The sequence below is a fragment of the Denticeps clupeoides genome, chromosome 7, assembly GCF_900700375.1.
Source record: "Denticeps clupeoides chromosome 7, fDenClu1.1, whole genome shotgun sequence".
In the NCBI taxonomy this organism is placed as follows: domain Eukaryota; kingdom Metazoa; phylum Chordata; class Actinopteri; order Clupeiformes; family Denticipitidae; genus Denticeps; species Denticeps clupeoides.
Window position 1 is genome coordinate 1,357,963 of NC_041713.1, and position 23,437 is coordinate 1,381,399.

The 23,437-nt window shown below is 45.6% G+C and overlaps 2 protein-coding genes across 4 annotated transcripts; one reads left to right on the forward strand and one right to left on the reverse strand.

Moving 5' to 3' along the window:
* On the forward strand, positions 1–20,628 carry gas7a (growth arrest-specific 7a). Of its 2 annotated transcripts, XM_028985545.1 has the most exons (11): positions 1–261; positions 2,515–2,583; positions 9,110–9,199; positions 9,679–9,794; positions 11,073–11,147; positions 11,281–11,359; positions 12,657–12,788; positions 13,229–13,352; positions 14,522–14,601; positions 14,689–14,787; positions 18,405–20,628. In XM_028985545.1, exons 1-11 carry the CDS (start codon positions 238–240, stop codon positions 18,516–18,518), a joined length of 1,002 nt encoding a protein of 333 aa, XP_028841378.1. In that variant the 5' UTR covers positions 1–237; the 3' UTR covers positions 18,519–20,628. The 2 variants fall into 2 exon arrangements, with proteins under 2 accessions (XP_028841378.1, XP_028841376.1); XM_028985543.1 differs by lacking the exon at positions 1–261 and having other exon boundaries at positions 2,202–2,583.
* On the reverse strand, positions 18,190–23,269 carry LOC114793588 (S-modulin-like). 2 transcript variants are annotated; one of them, XM_028985551.1, is made up of 4 exons: positions 23,157–23,269; positions 22,458–22,961; positions 22,069–22,180; positions 18,190–21,989 (listed from the first exon to the last, which is right to left on the reverse strand). In XM_028985551.1, the coding sequence occupies exons 2-4, from the start codon at positions 22,836–22,838 to the stop codon at positions 21,871–21,873; spliced, it is 612 nt and encodes a 203-aa protein (XP_028841384.1). In that variant the 5' UTR covers positions 22,839–22,961; positions 23,157–23,269; the 3' UTR covers positions 18,190–21,870. The 2 variants fall into 2 exon arrangements, with proteins under 2 accessions (XP_028841384.1, XP_028841383.1); XM_028985550.1 differs by having other exon boundaries at positions 23,060–23,260.
* Positions 23,270–23,437: the final 168 nt, after the last annotated feature.

Genomic DNA, 23,437 nt, shown 5'->3' on the forward strand with positions numbered 1-23,437 from the left:
GGGACGGGCTCTAAAAATACCCGTCTACCCACTCTTCAGTCTCCAGCCCAGAGCCGGAGCTCGAAAGCGGGATTGTCCGGGAGAGTCAGGGAGCGCAGGGAAGGGGGGCCGAGGAGGCCATATGGGCAGGCGAGACCTCGACGGTGCCATGGGTTCCAGGGGAGGGGAGGGATTGGCGGCGGTGTGAGTCGGACGGGTTCGGTCAGGGGCGAGCTTGTACGGGAGTCGAGCGCCGCCATGTTCTGGAGGACGGTGTGGAAGGTGAGGATGTAGCTGGTCTCCAACGTTCCTGTGTGCACACCTGCATGTGTGTTATTCAGCGTTTACAGTATTTATCGCCGCATGTGTACATGTTTCCAGTACGTGTGTGTATAGGCGCATGTGTATTATACTATGAGGCTGTGTGTGTGTGTGTGTGTGTGTGTGTGTGTGTGTATAGGTGCATGTGTACATGTTTCCAGTATGTGTGTGTGTATAGGCGCATTTGTATTACACTGTGTGTGTGTGTATATAGGCGCATGTGTACATGTTTCCAGTGTGTGTGTGTGTGTGTATAGGCGCATGTGTACATGTTTCCAGTATGTGTGTGTGTATAGGCGCATGTGTATTATACTCTGTGTGTGTGTGTGTGTGTGTGTGTGTGTGTGTGTGTGTGTGTGTGTATAGGCGCATGTGTACATGTTTCCAGTATGTGTGTGTGTATAGGCGCATGTGTATTATACTGTGTGTGTGTGTGGGTGTGTGTATATAGGCGCATGTGTACATGTTTCCAGTATGTGTGTGTGTGTATAGGCGCATGTGTATTATACTGTGTGTGTGTGTGTGTGTGTATAGGCGCATGTGTACATGTTTCCAGTATGTGTGTGTGTATAGGCGCATGTGTATTATACTGTGTGTGTGTGTGGGTGTGTGTATATAGGCGCATGTGTACATGTTTCCAGTATGTGTGTGTGTATAGGCGCATGTGTATTATACTGTGTGTGTGTGTGGGTGTGTGTATATAGGCGCATGTGTACATGTTTCCAGTATGTGTGTGTGTATAGGCGCATGTGTATTATACTGTGTGTGTGTGTGTGTGTGTGTGTGTGTGTGTGTGTGTGTGTGTGTGTATAGGCACATGTGTACATGATTCCAGTACGTGTGTGTATAGGTGCATGTGTATTATACTGTGTGTGTGTCTAAAGGCACATGTGTACATGTTTCCAGTGTGTGTGTGTATAGGTGCACGTGTATTATACTGTGTGTGTGTGTGTGTGTGTGTGTGTGTGTGTGTATAGGCGCATGTGTACATGATTCCAGTGTGTGTGTCTGTATAGGTGCATGTGTATTATACTGTGTGTGTGTGTGTGTGTGTGTGTGTGTGTGTGTGTGTGTGTGTGTGTGTATAGGCACATGTGTACATGATTCCAGTACGTGTGTGTGTATAGGTGCATGTGTATTATACTGTGTGTGTGTGTAAAGGCACATGTGTACATGATTCCAGTACGTGTGTGTATAGGTGCATGTGTATTATACTGTGTGTGTGTGTAAAGGCACATGTGTACATGATTCCAGTACGTGTGTGTGTATAGGTGTATGTGTATTATACTGTGAGGCTGTGTGTGTGTGTGTGTGTGTGTGTGTGTGTGTGTGTGTGTTGGTGCTTCACGTGATGACTCCAGGACATTCGTGGCTTGTTTTCTGCTTCATTAACAGCAAAGGCGTTCACACGCTCGCCCAGATAGACGTGCACATAAACACAGCCATGCTTGCACACACACGAACACACACACTGGACATGCAGGAAAGTCCCCTCTTCAACACACAATCACACAGATTGTTCTGACCTCTACACACACACACACACACACACTGTGGCTTTTGCATTGTGGTGTGGACCGTGGTAATAACGATGTAACAAATGTATTTTAACTACATGAAATGAGCCCAAACGTCATCTCCGGACAGATTTCACAGATATGAAACTTTTCCTGCGTACGTACACACACTCATATCAGCGTGCCAAACCTCAGAAAAAACAGAAAAGCCCCTGATTGGCTGGTGGGTGAACACGCTCTTCCTCCTCCTCCTCCTCTTCCTCCGCGTACCTGCGTGGTTTAAACACCGTCTCGCTGGGAGAAGGGGGCGTGGCCGGAGAGGGGGTGGAGTCGTGGCTGAGATGCTCCTCTCCTCGTCTTATCTCCACCTCCACTGTGGTATCAGTCCACCGCAGGGCTGGTGGAACCCCCCCCCCAACCACACACACACACACACCGCTGCTACGACGACCACCCCCACCTACCCTCACTCCTCCCCCCTCAACTCCACTCACCACGGCAACAGAGGCAGCCAGATTGAGAAGCGCGCAGCGAGCTCCGGCTGCCTGCTGACGGCGTGAAGACGGCGCGAGGGAGGCGACGAGCCAGCGTCCGGGTTTTAGGAGAGAGCGAGAGGGAGAGAGAGAGAGAGTAGACCATGGAGGCCAGTTTTGACACGGAGGAGAGCTTTGACGATCCCTCCTGCCTGTCCCCACAGAGCCCTGGGTCCACGTCACCCGCCAGGAGACACAACAAGGAGAAGGAGATCAAGGAGACCAAGACAACGGTGAGTAAAAGACCTCAGCACCTCACCTGTCCCTCTCTCCACCTGTCTCTCAGAATGAGCTAGAACCGAGCAGGGAACGTGGAACATGCTGTCTGGACGCCTGTGGACCAGATGTTTTCTGGGGAGATCGTGAAGCCCCAGCAGCACTGCAGAATGCAGGCCATGACGTCATGTGTTTGTGTTCCTCACTGGCTCTTGCCACATTAGCCATCATTGCTCCATAATGTCCATATTGATCCCGAGGGGACTCGTCTCATTTGGGCTGAACTGAGCAGAGCGGTGGACGGATTTCACTTTCTCTGGGTTTAGATACTTCAATTCATCTGCTAGAACATCCTGAAGAGCATGATGAGGAACCCTGGGTCGCAGAAGGTGCTGTAACGGAAGCCCTCAGGGCTTTGGTGGTTATCCTCAGGAACACACACCATTGCTGGTATTTTGGGCGCCATCAGCTGAGCGCTCCACACCGCGTTATAAATACTTCCTGTCGGTTGCTGTCACACCGCAGAACGCACACAGAGGAGAACATATATACATCTCCTGTTGGTTTCTTCTCATATGTTTGGTCTCCCGGCAACCGAAGTGCTGCTCTCCAGCAATCATCTGAGCAAAACCACGTCACCGGTGCGTCCGGCGAGGAGCGCGGAATGAGGCGAGCATCGAGCACTCGGCCTCGGAGGAAACAAACCAAGCAGCTGTGTGGAGCACTACGCTGGTCGCAGTTACGTAACTCATGGCCTGCTGGTGATTAACACAGGGAGGGTGTGTAGAAGGCATCTAAATGCCTTCACAGGGCATCTCCATGCCTGTGCAGGACATCTCCATGCCTTTACAGGGCATCTCCATGCCTGTGCAGGGCATCTCCATGCCTGTGCAGGACATCTCCATGCCTTCACAGGGCATCTCCATGCCTGTGCAGGGCATCTCCATGCCTGTGCAGGACATCTCCATGCCTGTGCAGGGCATCTCCATGCCTGTGCAGGACATCTCCATGCCTTTACAGGGCATCTCCATGCCTGTGCAGGACATCTCCATGCCTTCACAGGGCATCTCCATGCCTGTGCAGGGCATCTCCATGCCTGTGCAGGTCATCTCCATGCCTTTACAGGGCATCTCCATGCCTGTGCAGGGCATCTCCATGCCTGGTGCATCCACAGCTTACTCGTCACGCCTGAAATCTCTTGGCTATAAATATGTCAGGTGTAAGAGCTCAACATCTTAGTTTGGCAGCTGGTCCTCAGTAGTTTTCTTGCTGGCAGGAGGGAACCAGGAATGGGCGGAAATTTCAGAACATGATTCAGGCGGTGGGCTGGACCACCGTGTGTCAGTTCAGGTCAGACCATTACAGGACTAGTTGGGGGTCAGACCATCATGAATCAGGCAGTGCAAGATGGAGAGGTTCAAAGGTCAAGAGGGTTAGCATTATGGGCAGGCAGGAGTAAAATGGGACTGATCATCATATGGGTGGAGTCAGCCTAGGGGTGGGGTCAGACCATCATGGATCAGGTCTTTGAAAAGTATATTTAAGATATGTATGTAAATATGCATGTATGTGTACGTGTGTGTACACGAGTGTGTACGTGTGTGTGTGTGTGTACGCCTGTATGTACGTGTGTGTGTGTGTGTACGCCTGTATGTACGTGTGTGTGTGTGTGTGTGTGTGTTTACATGTGTGTACGTGTGTGTGTGTACGTATGTGTATGCATGTATGTATGTGTGTGTACATGTGTGTGTGTACGTACGTTATGTACGAGTGTGTACATGTGTGTGTGTGTGTGTGTGTACGTGTGTATGTACGTTATGTACGAGTGTGTGTAAGTACGTGTGTGTACGTGCGTGTGTGTGTGTACGTGTGTATGTACGTGTGTGTACGCGTGTGTGTACGTGTGTGTGTGTGTGTGTGTGTGTGTTGTGCTGTAGTGATGATCGGCCCCTGGAGCTGTCAGTCTGGCCGCTGTGAGCACGGAGCAGAGGGGGAGGACGACACGGCACGGCCAGTTTCCATGGTGACAAAGGCACTAGTTCTGATTAACGGGAGTTGAAATGGGAAATATGGACACGGGAGAGAGAGAGAGAGAGAGAGAGAGAGAGAGGCCATTCAGATTTGTGTACGCTTTGTGACAGAAGCACTTTTCGCTGTCAGGGGTGTTGTGGGTATTGTGGGTGCTGTGGGAATTGTGGGTGTTGTGGGTATTGTGGCCGTTGTGGGTATTATGGGTATTGTGGGTGTTGAGGGTATTGTGGGTATTATGGGTATTGTGGCCGTTGTGGGTATTATGGGTATTGTGGGGTGTTGAGGGTATTGTGGGTATTGTGGGTGTTGTGGGTATTGTGGGTGTTGTCGGTATTGTGGGTGTTTGTGGGGGTTGGTAGGTATTGTCGGTATTGTGGGTGTTGTCGGTGTTGTTGGTATTGTGGGGTTGTGGGTGTTGTGTTTATTGTGGGTGTTGTCGGTGTTGTGGGTATTATGGGCGTTGTGGGTATTGTGGGCGTTTTGGGAATTGTGGGTATTATGGGTATTGTGGGTGTTGTGGGTATTGTGGGTGTTGTGGGTGTTGTCGGTGTTGTGGGTATTGTGGGTGTTGTAGGTATTGTTGGTATTGTGGGTATTGTGGGTGTTGTGGGTGTTGTCGGTGTTTGTGGGTATTGTGGGTGTGTGGGTGTTGTGTTTATTGTGGGTGTTGTCGGTGTTGTGGGTATTATGGGTATTGTGGGTGTTGTGGGTGTTGTAGGTATTGTTGGTATTGTGGGTATTGTGGGTGTTGTGGGTGTTGTCGGTGTTGTGGGTATTGTGGGTGTTTTGTGTTTATTGTGGGTGTTGTCGGTGTTGTGGGTATTATGGGTGGGTGTTGTGGTGTTGTCGGTGTTGTTGGTATTGTGGGGTATTGTGGGTGTTGTGGGTGTGTCGGTGTTGTGGGTATTGTGGGGTTGTGTGTTTATTGTGGGGTGTTGTCAGTATTGTGGGTGTTGTGGGGGTTGTAGGTATTGTCGGTATTGTGGGTGTTGTAGGTGTGGTGTTTATTGTGGGTTGTTGTCGGTGTTGGTTGGTATTGTGGGTGTTGTGGGTGTTGGGGTGTTGGGGTATTGTGGGTGTTGTCGGTGTTGTGGGTATTGTGGGTGTTGTTGGTGTTGTGGGTATTATGGGTATTGTGGGTGTTGTGGGTATTTTGGGTATTGTGGGTGTTGTGGGTGTTGTGGGTATTGTGGGTGTTGTGGGTGTTGTGGGTATTGTGGGTGTTGTGTTTATTGTGGGTGTTGTCAGTATTGTGGGTGTTGTGGGGGTTGTAGGTATTGTCGGTATTGTGGGTGTTGTAGGTGTTGTGTTTATTGTGGGTGTTGTCGGTGTTGTTGGTATTGTGGGTGTTGTGGGTGTTGTGGGTGTTGTGGGTGTTGTGGGTATTGTGGGTGTTGTCGGTGTTGTGGGTATTGTGGGTGTTGTTGGTGTTGTGGGTATTATGGGTATTGTGGGTGTTGTGGGTATTTTGGGTATTGTGGGTGTTGTGGGTGTTGTGGGTATTGTGGGTGTTGTGTTTATTGTGGGTGTTGTCAGTTTTGTGGGTATTGTGGATATTGTGGGTGTTGTGGGCGCGAAATGTACAGGCGAAACGTACAGCGAAAACGTGGTTTTACGGTGGAAGCAACTTGTCGCCTGGCAACAGCAGTCCAGAAGCCCGCGGCCTCGTGGTTTTGCTGCTGAGCGTGTGTGAAGTTCGCGGCTCTGAGGTCGTTTGCCTGCTCAGTGTAGTTACGGCAGCGGTGTTCGTGGCTTTTTTACGCTACATGTCGGGTGAAATGGTACGTACTGTCCTGTGTCCACATTTTCAATAGGGTGGTAGTAGCCTAGCGGGTAACACCCTCGCCTATGAACCAGAAGACCCAGGTTCAAATCCCACTTACTACCATCGTGTCCATGAGCAAGACACTTTACCCTGAGTGTCTCCAGGGGGGGACTGTCCCTGTAACTACTGACTGTAAGTCGCTCTGGATGTAAATGTAAATGTCCTGTGGGAGACACGACTCCCTCGAGGACTTGTATTTGGGGTATATAGAAGGTGTCCTGGAATGTAACGGGTCAGCGAGTGAACGGCGCTGTAATGAAAGTGATTTTCACGCGGCGAGCCGTGTATTAAGCGTTAATAAATGAATCGTGATGGCCGCGTCCGTCCGTTGGTGGCTGAGGCCCGGCCGCTCCAGATAAATGGGCCGTTCCGCGGCGCCGCTGGAGAGCGGGAGATAAACAGCGGCGGTGATAGATGGGGAGGCGGCGTAATGGAAAATCCGGGCCCATGACAATCAGCACGATCTCTCAGCCAGAAAATGAAGGAAGAGATGAGGCTGGAGGAAGTCCATCATGAAAGGGTGTCTGTCTGCTCGCGTCCCTGTTTACTTTCCCGTCTGAGTGCGGGTGTTGGGATTATAATTGATGGCCGATGGCGATCACAATGACGTCGCCTGGTGGTGTTCTGGGTAAAAAGTAGTGACCGTGGCGGCCTGATCTGAGAACAGCGGGTTGGAGACGGAGTTCGGCCTCGTTCCATCTGAATGCCATACGCACTCTTGGTGCGCTTTGTAGCTGCGTTCGATCGCCGTTTCACTGCCGTTCGCTTAACATTGTTTATTGTTCATCAGCATTTCGGCTGAAGTCAGCGGCGAGAAGTCATTACGTGCAGCTTTTATTTGACACCATCGAACATGCCCATGTGGACGTTCACCTGACAGCAAGAACGGCAGAAAACCGCCTGGTTCAGACGTCTGGGTGAACAAGGCCGGAACTCTCATCTCACCGACGTATTTCAATACATCGTGTGAAGTCATGGAATATGAATCGGTGGCATGATAATTGTAATGAAATCAAATTGTGACATCAGTGAAGGTTCGAACCTCTAGTGTGTTGTGTGTCTATGTGTTGTGTATTTCTATGGAATTGCAGGATCAAGGCAATGTTCCAAATCCAAATCAAACTTTATCGACCGTTAACAGAAACAGCTCACATTAGCGTCAGCTATCATACAAATGCAAGAACTACTGAGATCTTCCCATCGTAGCCTGGTTCACATTCATCATTGTGCGGCGCTAGTTATTACAGATTTTTTGCTTCATGCTCATAATGCACACATCTTTATATGTGTTAGCAAATTGTGTCTGGATAAGACATTAACAAACAGCCATTCAACCTTTTTTGTAATTTTAATTGTTAAAATTCACAGATCCACAGAATATGGTGGTAGTAGCCTAGTGGGTAACACACTCACTATGAACCAGAAGAACCGGGTTCCATTCCCACTTACTACCATTGTGTCCCTGAGCAAGACACTTAACCCTGAGTGTCTCCAGGGAGACTGTCCCTGTAACTACTGATTGTAAGTCACTCTGGATAAGGACGTCTGGTAAATACTGTAAATGTAAATGTAAGATGGTGCAATATGGTAAAATGTATCCTTATATTACAGAACAGGCCAAAAGTTTGGACACCTTCTGATTCAACGTGTTTTCTTTATTTTCATGACCATTTACGTTGGTAGATTCTCACTGAAGGCATCAAAACTATGAATGAACACATGTGGAGTTCTGTACTTAACAAAAAGTGGAGACCTGACCTCCACAGTCACCGGACCTGAACCCAGTCCAGATGGTTTGGGGTGAGCTGGACCCCAACAAGTGCTAAACACCTCTGGGAACTCCTTCAAGACTGTTGGAGAAGCATTTCAGGTGACGACCTCTTGAAGCTCATGGAGAGAATGCCAAGAGTGTGCAAAGCAGTAATCAGAGCAAAGAAACTAGAATATAAAACATGTTTTCACTTATTTCACCTTTTTTTGTTAAGTACATAACTCCACGTGTTCATTCATAGTTTTGGTGCCTTCAGTGAGAATCTACCAACGTAAATGGTCATGAAAATTAAGAAAACACATTGAAAACACAATGAGATGGTGTGACCAAACTTTTATACAAAAGAGAAAACCACCACTAAGAGCATGTCAAAAAATTGTAATACAGTAATATACTTCATGTTTCTGTTTCTGCTTTATATTTATGAAATATACCGTTGTTTTATTTCATTGCTGCGTCCTGCAGTGAAGCAGCTAATCCGACGGAAAACCCTTTTGTTTGCCAGTGTGACGGGGTGCCCGTGTGGTCTGGAGGGATCTGGCACGCCGGGCATCGTGCTTGGCAGGCGGCGAGGACTTGCAGATGGTGAACGTTGCATAATTGCAGCTCTTAAAAGCTAATTGAAGGCGCAGTTAGCATGACTGCTTTTTATTCAATTAGAGCAGGGTGTGTTTATCTCTGTTTCTCTGAGCTTCAACCAGAAAAAACTTTTAATCGAGCGCAAATCCGTTGCCCGGCGTCGTTCCCTCTCAGTCCCGCTGCCCTTGGGAACGATTGGTTAGGTTTCCGTGTAAATGACCAATCTCCCCCACCAGTGGGCATTACTAATCTCTGACCTCTCTACACACACACACACACACACACACACGTCCAGCAAGCCTGTCCTGACCGTCTCCCGGGGCTCCTCTCTCTGCAGATCAATGGCGTCACGTTTCCTCTGCCCATGACGATGCCCGAGCAGGAGCTTCTGAAACCCAGCGAGTGGAGCTACTGCGACTACTTCTGGGTGAGGGCTTGACAGAGTGGAGAATTGTCGGACCCATCGGGCCGATGCTCTGCGGAAGCTGTGTAGAAGTTTAAAGTATATAGATCTGCATTTAAATGCATGCACGCTCTGAAAAGCATTAGCAACACACGTGAACATGCATGCACGCCTACATGTGCACTCGTGCTCACCCACATGCAGGATCTGACTCATTCAACTACGGTCACTTCAACTTTCTCTTTACATATGACTCACGCACTCACATCATGTGCCCGCTCGCGTCTCCCACAAAAACAGAGGTGGCCCAGAGTGCCTGACTCACACAGCACCTGACTCAAAATGCATCATGGGAGAGCGCCTGGCGGCCACGCTCGTGTCCTCGTTTACCTGTTAATCTGAGGCGTTTCGCCACCTCAATGACAGCAGGTCAAAGGTCAGTGTGAAATGTGAATGCTGTGCGTGAAGGGAAAAACTGATCTGTCGCTCGCCTCCATCCCCAGGCTGACAGGAAGGATCCTCAGGGGGGCGCCTGCATCCCTGGCTTTGAGGTTCTGCTACAGAAGCAGCTAAAGGGCAAACAGATGCAGAAAGAGATGGCCGAGTTCATCCGGGAGAGGTACTCCACCGCAGCCCCGCCCAGCTCTCAGGCTGTTTACAGCATAATCTGCAGCGAAAGTGTCCTTGACCTGTGCAATGAAGCTTTTTAGAGCTGCTTAATGACAAAATGGCTAGAACCCAGCAAGCATGTGACATCCCCCAGACGTTTACTGGACATTCGGAACGTGCACCATTAATTCTTGTTTTGTGCACCGCTGTGAATAAGATACTTATAATGGGGAATGTTCCCATTGGAATTACCAGATAACATTCATTTACATTGACAGAATTTAGCAGACGCTTTACAATCAGGAGTAACTGTACAATCAAAAGTTGTCTTTAGAACATCCCATAATTGTAATGGGGACATTGAACGTTGTTATGGACTGTTAATGAGCATTGTGTTCCCGTATTGTGATCAGTGTGCTGGTGAGTTTGTGTTGTTTTGTAGATGTCTTCAGGGCTTTCATGGACAATAAAGTGTCCAAATGATATGTAATGTTATTAGTATCAGTAGCAGTAGCATTGGTAAAAATGTCTAACATCGCCCCAACAATAATGTCCCCAGGACTTCTGTATAAAATTCATTCAATGTCCCCAAATAAATATGTTTTCGAGGACATTGAGGGGATAATATTGTTTGCTGGGCATAAAGCAATTACACAATTGTTCAATAAAAATGATCGATGCAGGACTAGCATTACAGTTAAACCCCTTACGGCACTACTGGCACTAAAATGAACACTAGTTAGAGCGACAGTGATCCAAGGAATGATATCTAATGTATATATTTATTTTCGATTGTTTGAGTCAACTGGTGTTTGGCTACAGAGTAACTTTTGACCCCACTGATTGAACAGAAAAATGTTTGTCTGCCCAACACACACACCACACACACACACACACACACACAGAGACACTCAGAGTTCCTATTAAATGCAGCTGTCACTGTGCCTTCGCTGCCAGCTTTAGTTAATTGCTTCAGCGCTCTTGGCCGTCAGAATGGCAGCGGCTATCCCCGGGCCGCGGTGGCACTGGGGCTGCTTGTAAACGGCGCCCATGGCACCTCGTGGCAGATGGGCTTTGCTCGTTGTAGTTAAGGTCAGTTTTAATGGCCGTGTCCTCAGGCCATTTGTGAGTAGACAGATTCCTCTCCGGCCGTCTCTGAGCTCTGGCTCGGGTCGGCCGGCCATTCGTCACTCCTGCTCCTCGACCACTGTGGCCCAGAGTGTCCTTGCCACTGATCCATTTGAAAGTTTTGCTCCAGGCCTCCTAACAGACCTTGTGACTCCCCCAGGATAAAGATCGAAGAGGAGTACGCGAAGAACCTGTCCAAGCTCTCACAGAGTCCATTAGCAGCTCAAGAAGAGGGGTGAGTGTGAGTTGTATGTCGAACCAGGTCTCGTGCATGTGTTTTTTTTTTTTTCGATATTTAATCCATGGAAGTGGAGAAACATACTGAAACGAGTTGCCATGGTTGCTGTAGATGGTTCGTCCTGTTGCAGGACTCTGGGAGATGCCTGGGCCCAGCTGAAGAAGAGCTTGGCTGATGAAGCTGAAGTCCACCTCAAGTTCTCCTCAAAGGTACAGTCTAGTGGATTTATTGCCTTTCCCACACATCAAGGATTATCAGGTTTCATGCAATATGTAGATAGAACTAAATAAGACGAAACTGTCACGGGCAACAGGGTCCATGAAGGACACGTTCACACGACTTGGGGTTTAATACAAGACAGGACAACGATCCAGGACGCGATGAGGATGTGACACAAGAGGCAAATATTTATACACACTAGACAGCTGTGAATAATCAGGGTAATAAGGAACATAATATCGACTCTACAAAACTCGGACCGAATCGTGGACCCGGAATGGTGAATTGCTCTCAGCCAATCGACATCGGCACTTGGTCCTTTTCCGTCTGCCCACTCCCTTCCTCGACCTGAAACCCTGAACGAACGAGCCCCTGCGCCTCGTCTCGCGCACCACGAGGGGATGACGACCGCATGATGGACCCTGCTGAATATCAAGCCAGCGGTGTCATCTGGTAAGAGGTGGAGCCGCGATGGTAGATCTCCTCGGGGCTCAGCTGTCTGCATCCACAAAATGGTCCGGTCGCTCTGTCACAGTGATGGGGTGCAGGAATTAAAGTCGCACGACTGGGAACAAACGGGGTTTATTAGAAGAAACAGGAGCACACCCCAATACAGGACAACACAGCCGGACACAATCAGGGAATTCGGGAACATTGAAAACCACGGAACTGGAGTCAGATCGTGACAGAAAGCTTGAATGAAGTCTAGATAAGAAAGCGTAGAAGGAACTGTCTGACAGTTGCTGCATGGGATGTGGTAATCTTGGCTCGATGGAGATTGGAGCTTTGAATTTGTGCGGAACGTTAAAACGGCGCGCTGATGTACACTGTTAAAAGAAAAGCTCTGAAATGGTTCTGAATGGGAGAACATGCATCTGAGCATTTGTGTGGATGCCGATGTGCTGTTTAATGCTTAAGCGACACCCTCAGGTCAGAACGTTGCAGCTCGATGCAGCCATCAATGTAAATCAAGCATGGCAGAGAAGATCCAAACTGCTCCAAAGGTTTCTCTCTGTCCCACACACACACAGTTGTGTAGAGAAGGCTGAGGCGAGCAGAAGCACAACTGGAGCCTGGATATGTGATATGTACATTTACATTTACAGCATTTACCAGACGCCCTTATCCAGAGCGACTTACAGTCACTAGTTACAGGGACAATTTAGGGTTAAGTGTCTTGCTCAGGGACACGATGGTAGTAAGTGGGATTTGAACCTGGGTCTTCTGGTTTATAGGCGATTGTGTTACCCTCTAGGCTACTACCACCCATATGTGTGTGTTACTCAGCTCCAGTGTGAGGTGGAGAAGCCCTTACTGACGTTCCGGGGTGACAATTTTAAGAAGGACATGAAGAAATATGACCACCACATCGCTGACCTCCGCAAGCAGCTGCTGACGCGCTACGCTGCTGTGGAGAAGGTGGGGTCTTCTGTTTGATTTTAAATTTATTTCATAACCTATAATATTACTGTCATGAAGTACTAAACACCAACACACTGAAACATCACCACCAGTTGAAGCATTTACCATTGATTCCCTGATTGCCACACCTCATTAATGACGCCTTGTGAGACCTCCTGAGACCTAGTGGAGTTGAGGCATCATGGCACCATGGTCCTTTTGGCAGCAGACAGGGGACCTCGGTGGTGATCATGTCATGGCTGATCAGTGAATGAGGGACACTGATCACATTTGTGAAGCGCCTCTGGTTAAGCAATCACTCTGTTTGGAACGTTCTCACGTCAGGGTTTGCCCAGAACCCGAGCAAAGTGACTTCAACATAGTCTGATGGCATTTCGGTACAGTAAGGTTCTGCTTCTGATGCGTTCACACTAAGAAACGTTCTTCTCTTCTGATAGGCCCGCAAGGCCTTGGCCGACAGGCAGAAGGACCTGGAGGTGAAGACACAGCAGCTGGAGATCAAGCTGAGTAATAAGACGGAGGAGGACATCAAGAAGGCCAGACGGAAATCCACGCAAGCAGGTGAGGTTCTCGTTACCAGCCCGGTGGTTGATCCTCCTCCACAGCTCGCAGACGTACATGCTCGGTAAACCAGTTTGAGGAAGGGTTTTCTCGGGTTACAGACTTGATTCTGCGGCAGCAGTTAGTGTTACTGAACCCCTCATCCGGCCCCTGCCGGGGAACCTCTGTCGGGATGGTGTGAAGGAGCGAGCCATTCTCCTCTCACGCCATTGTGTTCCGGATGCACTTCCACGGGAGAGGAGCCTTTGTGTTGCGTAAGCCGCTTGGCTTCTCAGGGGCGTCTCCGGAGCGGCGCCTCGGTTCCTGCGTTGTGTAAAGAGAAGCTGAGGTGGGGGCAGGGGCGCTAGAAAAGAAGTTCCCACAGCGTTCCCAGCGAGCCCCAGACAGGAAGACTGAGGAGGTCCCGGCCATATTGGTTCCAGACGCCATTTGGACAGGGAAACCGCAGCGGTGGGCTATTTTTATGGCTCTAATAGGCCCAGCAGGAGAGCACCATTAACCACCGGCCAGAATGCTAATCTCTTGGCCGCAGTCAGCACGGGTATCAATGGATGACTTGACGTGTCCTGACAGGTCCGTGTCGGGGAGAGGGGGATATGTGGTTCACAGCGAACTGCTGTTCACCGATTGGGGTTGCACACTACATGACCTTTCACCTCTTATCACCTCTAACAACGTTCTCAGTCAATACAAGAAGTGACAGAGGAAATGATTGTCAAATAATACTAACATCACTCCCGGAAAGGTGGAGCTGAATTTATAGCCTACAGACTGGATTTCTCACGAACTGAGAACCTCTACAACTCCCCAGCCTCCCTGCCTTCAGGTATGCATTAGCTCTCAGCTGCAGTGGGTCGCAACCTTGCAGTTATCTTTATCTTTCCCTCGTGGACTGACCCTACAGCCGGTCACAACCACAACCAATGAGCCAGCCGGATCCAGTTCAGTCTGAGCAATTACTTTTTCCTGAGGTCACCAGGAAGGTGACTGGAGGCCAACATTGTTTCTCATTTCTGGCTTTTCTGCAATTTTACCTACAATCATACCATCCACCGCAGTAACTTAAAATGCATCTGTTAGAGTAAAGCTGTAGTGACTGGCCACAGGCTGCCCCCTGCTGTGGAGAAAGAGGCACTGCACTATTCACTTTCTCATTGGTCTTCTAACAGGGGATGACCTGATGCGCTGTGTGGACCTTTACAACCAGAATCAGTCCAAGTGGTTTGAGGAGATGGTCACTACGAGCTTGGTAATTACACACTTGTCCAGTAAGTGATGGCGCATTCACCCTGTGGAGGTGCAGACCTGTCTCATGTTAGATTATCTGTTCGTTTAGGAGCTGGAGAGGCTGGAGGTGGAGAGGGTAGAGATGATACAGCAGCACCTGCGTCAGTACACCACACTGCGGCACGAGACAGACATGTTCAACCAAAGTGTAAGTTGAATTGTTCACAGTTGTATGGATCTGGCAACCTCTGGCTGTGGACTGATGCAAAGTTGCATTGGATTTTTTTGTTGTTGTTTTTTTGTTTGTTTCTGAATTAATCAAGTTTAGTTCATTGCTAAGTTTGTCTCTGAACAGTCATATTCCTGTTTGAGGTGTTGTGATTGCTGTTTTGTTGAGTGCTTTTGTTTGATATTTAGTTGGGTTTGGTTAGTTTTCTATGACACCAAACTGTTTTGATTATTGTTCATTTATAACATTATTTCAGAGTGGTTGTATGTGTGTTCGAGTGGTTGAGAGTTATGATTACTGTTGAGATGAAGAATGACGCATACGCACGACATCACAAAACAAGGATTTAATACATGAAGAACAGGACAGGGAAGACATCAAGTAACAACGACAAGTAACGGTGAACTAACACAAACAGGGCAGCTTCATACAATCAGACACAGGTGAACACGATCAGGAAACATTACACCGGACCAACATGAAACGCCGATCCGAATCCCGGATCTGGACTAGCCCCTGCCGGACCGAATCATGACATTACCCAATCGAAGTGAATAGAGATGAGATGAAGATGAACAGCTGAGATGAATGAAAAACGACTAATGACTGATATGGCATTCAAGATGGATGACACAGGACATTAACACAGGATCCAGAGTAACCCCGTCCGGGGTGTTTGTTCAAAGTTATGAATACTGTTGATTTATTACATAATTTCAGAGTTTTTTTTGTTTGAGGTGTTGTGATTGGTGTTTGTTCAGAGTTATGAATACTGGTGATTTATTACATAATTTCAGAGTGGTTTTGTTTGAGGTGTTGTGATTGGTGTTTGTTCAGAGTTATGAATACTGGTGATTTATTACATCATTTCAGAGTGGTTTTGTTTGAGGTGTTGTGATTGGTGTTTGTTCAGAGTTATGAATACTGGTGATTTATTACATCATTTCAGAGTGGTTTTGTTTGAGGTGTTGTGATTGGTGTTTGTTCAGAGTTATGAATACTGGTGATTTATTACATCATTTCAGAGTGGTTTTTTTTTAGATGTTGTGATTGGTGTTTGTTCAGAGTTATGAATACTGGTGATTTATTACATCATTTCAGAGTGGGTTTTTTTTAGGTGTTGTGATTGGTGTTTGTTCAGAGTTATGAATACTGGTGATTTATTACATCATTTCAGAGTGGTTTTGTTTGAGGTGTTGTGATTGGTGTTTGTTCAGAGTTATGAATACTGTTGATTTATTACATAATTTCAGAGTGGTTTTGTTTGAGTTGTTGTGATTGGTGTTTGTTCAGAGTTATGAATACTGGTGATTTATTACATAATTTCAGAGTGGTTTTGTTTGAGGTGTTGTGATTGGTGTTTGTTCAGAGTTATGAATACTGGTGATTTATTACATCATTTCAGAGTGGTTTTGTTTGAGGTGTTGTGATTGGTGTTTGTTCAGAGTTATGAATACTGGTGATTTATTACATCATTTCAGAGTGGTTTTGTTTGAGGTGTTGTGATTGGTGTTTGTTCAGAGTTATGAATACTGGTGATTTATTACATCATTTCAGAGTGGTTTTTTTTTAGATGTTGTGATTGGTGTTTGTTCAGAGTTATGAATACTGGTGATTTATTACATCATTTCAGAGTGGGTTTTTTTTTAGGTGTTGTGATTGGTGTTTGTTCAGAGTTATGAATACTGGTGATTTATTACATCATTTCAGAGTGGTTTTGTTTGAGGTGTTGTGATTGGTGTTTGTTCAGAGTTATGAATACTGTTGATTTATTACATAATTTCAGAGTGGTTTTGTTTGAGTTGTTGTGATTGGTGTTTGTTCAGAGTTATGAATACTGGTGATTTATTACATAATTTCAGAGTGGTTTTGTTTGAGGTGTTGTGATTGGTGTTTGTTCAGAGTTATGAATACTGGTGATTTATTACATCATTTCAGAGTGGTTTTGTTTGAGGTGTTGTGATTGGTGTTTGTTCAGAGTTATGAATACTGGTGATTTATTACATCATTTCAGAGTGGTTTTGTTTGAGGTGTTGTGATTGGTGTTTGTTCAGAGTTATGAATACTGGTGATTTATTACATCATTTCAGAGTGGTTTTGTTTGAGGTGTTGTGATTGGTGTTTGTTCAGAGTTATGAATACTGGTGATTTATTACATCATTTCAGAGTGGTTTTGTTTGAGGTGTTGTGATTGGTGTTTGTTCAGAGTTATGAATACTGGTGATTTATTACATCATTTCAGAGTTTTTTTTGTTTGAGTTGTTGTGATTGGTGTTTGTTCAGAGTTATGAATACTGGTGATTTATTACATCATTTCAGAGTGGTTTTGTTTGAGGTGTTGTGATTGGTGTTTGTTCAGAGTTATGAATACTGGTGATTTATTACATCATTTCAGAGTTTTTTTTGTTTGAGTTGTTGTGATCGGTGTTTGTTCAGAGTTATGAATACTGGTGATTTATTACATCATTTCAGAGTGGTTTTGTTTGAGGTGTTGTGATTGGTGTTTGTTCAGAGTTATGAATACTGGTGATTTATTACATCATTTCAGAGTGGTTTTTTTTTTAGATGTTGTGATTGGTGTTTGTTCAGAGTTATGAATACTGGTGATTTATTACATCATTTCAGAGTGTTTTTTGTTTCAGTTGTTGTGATTGGTGTTTGTTCAGTGTTATGAATACTGGTGATTTATTACATAATTTCAGAGTGGTTTTGTTTGAGGTGTTGTGATTGGTGTTTGTTCAGAGTTATGAATACTGGTGATTTATTACATCATTTCAGAGTGGTTTTGTTTGAGGTGTTGTGATTGGTGTTTGTTCAGAGTTATGAATACTGGTGATTTATTACATCATTTCAGAGTGGTTTTGTTTGAGGTGTTGTGATGGTGTTTGTTCAGAGTTATGAATACTGGTGATTTATTACATCATTTCAGAGTGGTTTTGTTTGAGGTGTTGTGATTGGTGTTTGTTCAGAGTTATGAATACTGGTGATTTATTACATCATTTCAGAGTGGTTTTGTTTGAGGTGTTGTGATTGGTGTTTGTTCAGAGTTATGAATACTGGTGATTTATTACATCATTTCAGAGTTTTTTTTGTTTGAGTTGTTGTGATTGGTGTTTGTTCAGAGTTATGAATACTGGTGATTTATTACATCATTTCAGAGTGGTTTTGTTTGAGGTGTTGTGATTGGTGTTTGTTCAGAGTTATGAATACTGGTGATTTATTACATCATTTCAGAGTTTTTTTTGTTTGAGTTGTTGTGATTGGTGTTTGTTCAGAGTTATGAATACTGGTGATTTATTACATCATTTCAGAGTGGTTTTGTTTGAGGTGTTGTGATTGGTGTTTGTTCAGAGTTATGAATACTGGTGATTTATTACATCATTTCAGAGTGGTTTTTTTTTAGATGTTGTGATTGGTGTTTGTTCAGAGTTATGAATACTGGTGATTTATTACATCATTTCAGAGTGTTTTTTGTTTCAGTTGTTGTGATTGGTGTTTGTTCAGTGTTATGAATACTGGTCATTTGTTGTATTGTTACAGAGTGGTTGTATTTCAGTTTTGTGGTCAGAGTTAGCAGCCTTTCTGTCTGTTTACAGACCCTGGAGCCGGTGGACCAGCTGCTACAGAGCGTGGATCCAGCCAAAGACCGGGAGCTGTGGGTACAGGAGCACAAGACCGGGGAATTCAGGCCTGTGGACCTGGACATTTAGAGACAGTTGGTCCTTCTTCAAACGCTCCCTCCATCTCTTTCAGTCTCTGCATGAGTCCAACACCCCAAAGCCAGTAGCACAGAAGGCTAATGTCCGTAGCTCTACAGGTGTCGCCTGTGTTAACATCACCTACACATCTATCGGTTCAGGGCATCAGCCACCATCAGCTCTAAAATGCTAAACTGCCTCTTCAGCTAAACAGCCTGAGGGCAACGTACGGGACCCGCTCGACTGGACTTTCCTGGCATGGCTGGATTATGGATGCTTTTAGTGGTGGTGTAGTCCTGGTTATGCTGTCAGTGTACAAGCCAATGATTCCAGTATAAAACTATAATACGTGTATGAAAAAATGTGCTTATTAGATCATCCCTCAAGAAATTATTATCTCATTTTCTACTTCAGATGACTGTAATATGCTGTCTTGCTCTTTAGCTTCTGCACTCTACCCATAAAGCAGAAAGCAGGGTAGAGTAGAAATGATTGGTTTTTATTTAAACTTTTATTTCGGAATGGCCGTGGACATGACATTCTTGTTTACATGGTCTAATGGTCATTGATGGAACAGTTTTCATTTTGATGTCATTCCCTTCAATGTCTGCATGTTTGTCAAATTTTAATAGTAAGCCTGACTCTGTGTGTAGATTACAAAGATGTGTCTGGTCCTCTTGATTTCTGGCAGCTGAAATTACGAGAGGATTGGTTTATCAGCTATGCTCCGAACTTATTTTTTAGTGGAAAATTTACCAATTGAAGGGGAATATATAATGCAATTTGAACATAATGTATACTCAACAAAAATGTTCCAGTCACAGTGCACAGGTCCGCCATAGGATACAATAGAATTTGAGAAATGGGTTAGATAATAATACAGTCACCAAATATTAAGAATATGCAGATGTATAATCATGACTTTAGGCAGAATGATGTTTATTTGTCCCTAATCTTGAATTGACCTTCGATAGGTTTTTGTCAATATTGCCTTTATATAATATACTGTGATTAACACAGCTCATCCACTCTCAGCTATAAGATTCTATTCATTTTTATTATAATGCATGGGAAAGTCGAAGTGCAGTAAAAAGTGCAGTACATGGGAGTCAGTGAGATGTGCAGTTGGTTACAATGTACACCTTTTAGTGCCTAAAGGTTAAAATGCTACAGAATGTGCATAATACATCTTAATCTGTGTTATATCACCAGTCTCTCTCTCTCTCTCTCTCTCTCTCTCTATTGCTTTCTATCGCTATAGATACTGTTACGTTTTATGTGTAACCTTTGTTTTGTGTAATGTAGCCTATTCTAAGCATTTCTTCAACTTGCATGTATTCGCTCCCATTTTGATTGTAGATATGATGCATTTTTAAGACCCCATTGTCCAATTCAACACCTTAGTGGTTAATGTGTTTCAACACTTTCATATGTTATATGTGTTGGAATGAAAACAGAACCACATCAGGCAAACATTGAACTGCAACCAGCGTAAATGTGGACTTGCCAGCAGGAGAAGGTTGCTGTGGTGACCCGACCCCACCCGACCCTGAGCCTACATCAAAGCCACGAAATGCCCAACCAGGACTGAAACTGCACGTGTGGATGTCTGTCTGTGTCCGTGTCTGTGTTGTGACATTCTTACTGTAGCTGTACAAAACTGCAGGGATCACAGGATATGATGCCCACTTCCTCAACATCAGCATGGAACAGCTGACCGTACGCAAATTTCTGCAAGCAAACGCCAAGCTTCAACTTCTTTTCTATGTATTTTTTATACAGAGATTGGCAACGCTGGCTATTTATCTAGTTTGCTTAGACTTAATTGGCATGTTTCAAGCCAAAACCTTTTAAAAAGTAAAACGGTTTCAGGAATCCCACCCATGATGCATTGTTGTATTGATAGTTGCCGTGTCCTATTGTGTGGTTTATGTGCATTGGCTAAATCGTTCAGTTAAATGTATTATTCTGTAAAGCACATTTTTACAATATTGTAAAAGTTGATTTTAACTGGTGAATAGCACAGTATTCATTAACGCCGAAGTTTACAGAAATGTAATGTTCGTTTCAAAGTTTGTTTTAAGAGAAACTATGTGTCCGTAATAAAGGAAATATAATGGTCGGTTGTTCCCTTTTAAAATCTGCACAAGAGCAAGCCTATAGATTGAAGTGTTGTGTTTGTGTTACGACGGTGAGAGGTACGAAAGTGAGGGTCAGCGTTTGACCCGCGACCTCATGGGGTCTTTTCGCACCAATAGTTGACGCCAGAATACAAGGGCATGAATTAGTGTGAGCCAAAGCAGGCTTTACCGTAAGACTGAGGTAAGCCCTGTATCCCTGGCCAGAGCTCAAAGCCAGCGGTAGCGCCAGGTTCAGATAATTAGGTTGTCAGTAGTGAATGAAGCAATTGGATACCGAGCTCGGTTTCTTAAAGCCTATATTTGAAGCTAATGAAATCAAAATGATACTGGAATTAACGAAGGAATTAACAATACTCACCTGAAGGGACGGAGTTTGTTCTCTCTCTCTGTGATTAAAATCTGCCATGGGTTCCACAATTCATTTAAAATGCCATTTAAAACCAGCACGATGGGTCTACATCATACATGTATTTTTGGAAGCAGCAGCATCCATACAGCATGTTTATTCGGGTTTTTTGGGGGTTATTTTATCATCAGTCTGTAATGAGAATGGTTAAGAAAAAAACAAAGTCAGCCTTCACAAGCAAATCTGCAGCATTTGCAAGCCACTGATGGCTTGTGGACGAAGAGCAAAATGAACTTCTAGTGAAAAGGCATAACGTAATGTGACACGGCCAAATGATAGAAAAAGAAAAATTACACACAGATTCAAACACGCTCTGCAAAAGTTACAGCCAATACATCGGCTCAGAGTGCAGCCTAAAGCCAGTTTATATGTACAGAGATGACACCCGTCGCCCGGAATGTCCCGGTACTGAAACGAGCGCTGAGGAGAGCCGGTGTGGTGTGGCAGCATTAGATTTGTATCTGCTGACCTTCAGATGATAAGAGGATTGATTACAGTAGGGGGGATTGGAAAGTAATACTCGTCATCGGAGTACCAGGGGCCACGTTTTCATGGTGCAGATAACAAACTAATGTCGAATCAGAGTCACACGGCTCTGGTGCTGACGTGGCCACGTATGAGAGTTAAAGTTCCAGTTCCGGGGTAGTCGGACGCGAGAACGACTAACTAGCAAGCATGTGGCATTAGAAAACGAGTGCAATGTGCTGACTTGTTCGAGTCTTTGGTTGACCAACAGTTCCGCTGGTTGTACCGATGTAAAGGTATCCAGGCTCAGGCGGGGCAGTGAGTAAAGAGTCTTACAGAAGTTGCCTAACTTCTACTGCTTCTTCTCCTTCAGCTTCTCCTGAATCTTCTTGGGCTCGTCGTACTGTATCAACCGCAGGATGTCCTTGTTGTCCATCACCCCCTTGATGAATTCTCCCTCTGCGATTTTATCTGCAACACGGAGGGCCAGTTTAACGCAAGCTTCTACGGAATGCTAGGCTAGTTAGAACGAAAATCTCATGAAAATTACCACTTTCGTCTTTCCCGAAAAAACTCCAGATTTTGTTTGCTCGCTTGTCCGGTGTGTTCTCATCTTCAGGAAGGTTTTTCTGGACCTCAGCCGGGATCATGTTGAATATTGACTGCATGGGGGGGGTGGGGTGCAAATTTTTCGAGTTAACATTACATCAGTATTTTCAGATTTATGTGAACTTGTTGTTCTCTTGAGTCCTAATGCAAACTGTCCTGTGCTCCAGCTTGTTAGCTTCAGCGTGTCTACTAGTCTGACCCTGATAATCTCATTTGTTAAAGGAATCTTGAGCGCTAATGTTAATGCATTCACAAATATCTCAAACCATTATCATCCCAGCACGGATGGATCAGGCTCTATTTACGTGTTCTTTGTGGATTAATACTCACCCTAACAATTTCTTGGACTTCGTTTTTGCTAATGGTGCCGTTGCCATCAACATCGTAGAGGGCAAACGCCCATTCCAACTTCCGCAGGGTCTTTCCAGACGAAGTGAGGTGCAGAGCAACAATGTACTCTTTAAAGTCCAGGGTACCATCTGCATTCGTGTCAAAGCTGCGGAAAACGTGCCGTGCGTACGCTGTTGGGTCGGCATCTGGGAAGAAGCTGGCGTAGATGCCCTCAAACTGCTCTTTGCTGATGCGGCCGCTTGGACACTCTTTGAGGAAACTCTGGTACCAAGTGCACAGCTCGGCCTCTGTGTACTTTGTGTTGAGTTTCAGGTCATCCAAGATCTCCTTGGACAGCGCGCCACTCTTCGAATTTCCCATAATGCAATTATCGTTCACCTGCACGCTTTCTCTCCCACTCTTTTCTTCTTGCACTCTTGTTCTCCGCCTGTCTACGTGTGATGTAGACAGCCCTGGCCACTCTGGACAAACCCCCACTTACACCTGAATGGGATTAAGGATATCTCTCTTTAAATACAGACAGGCTTTCTTGTAGATTAATTAACTACGTCACAGGACTGGCACTTATTCTGTCACGTCACCTGATGATATGTGGTTGATGATGCAGACCGCAAGAACCTGTGAGGTCAGCAAGCAGGTCAAGACAAGTCAGCCACGCTCACCATCAAGAACGCTTACCTGCCAAGCAAGTCTGCACACAAAGATTTCACGTCAAAGAAAGAGGAGAGTTCAGTACCACATCCGTAACGCCGTAAACCCGCCTCTGCCGATCGGCAGCAGATTATTTATTGCCACGGGCAGATTATGGGACCGCCTTCTGTCATGGTAATTAAAAGGGCGTGAGCAGAACCAGCCACGTCATACACAGAGAGCACTTTCCTTGGAATCGTTGTGAGTTGTTGAGATCTGTGCAGACCCCAAAACTTCAGCTTTGAGTTCCAGTTGGATTCAGTGAATGG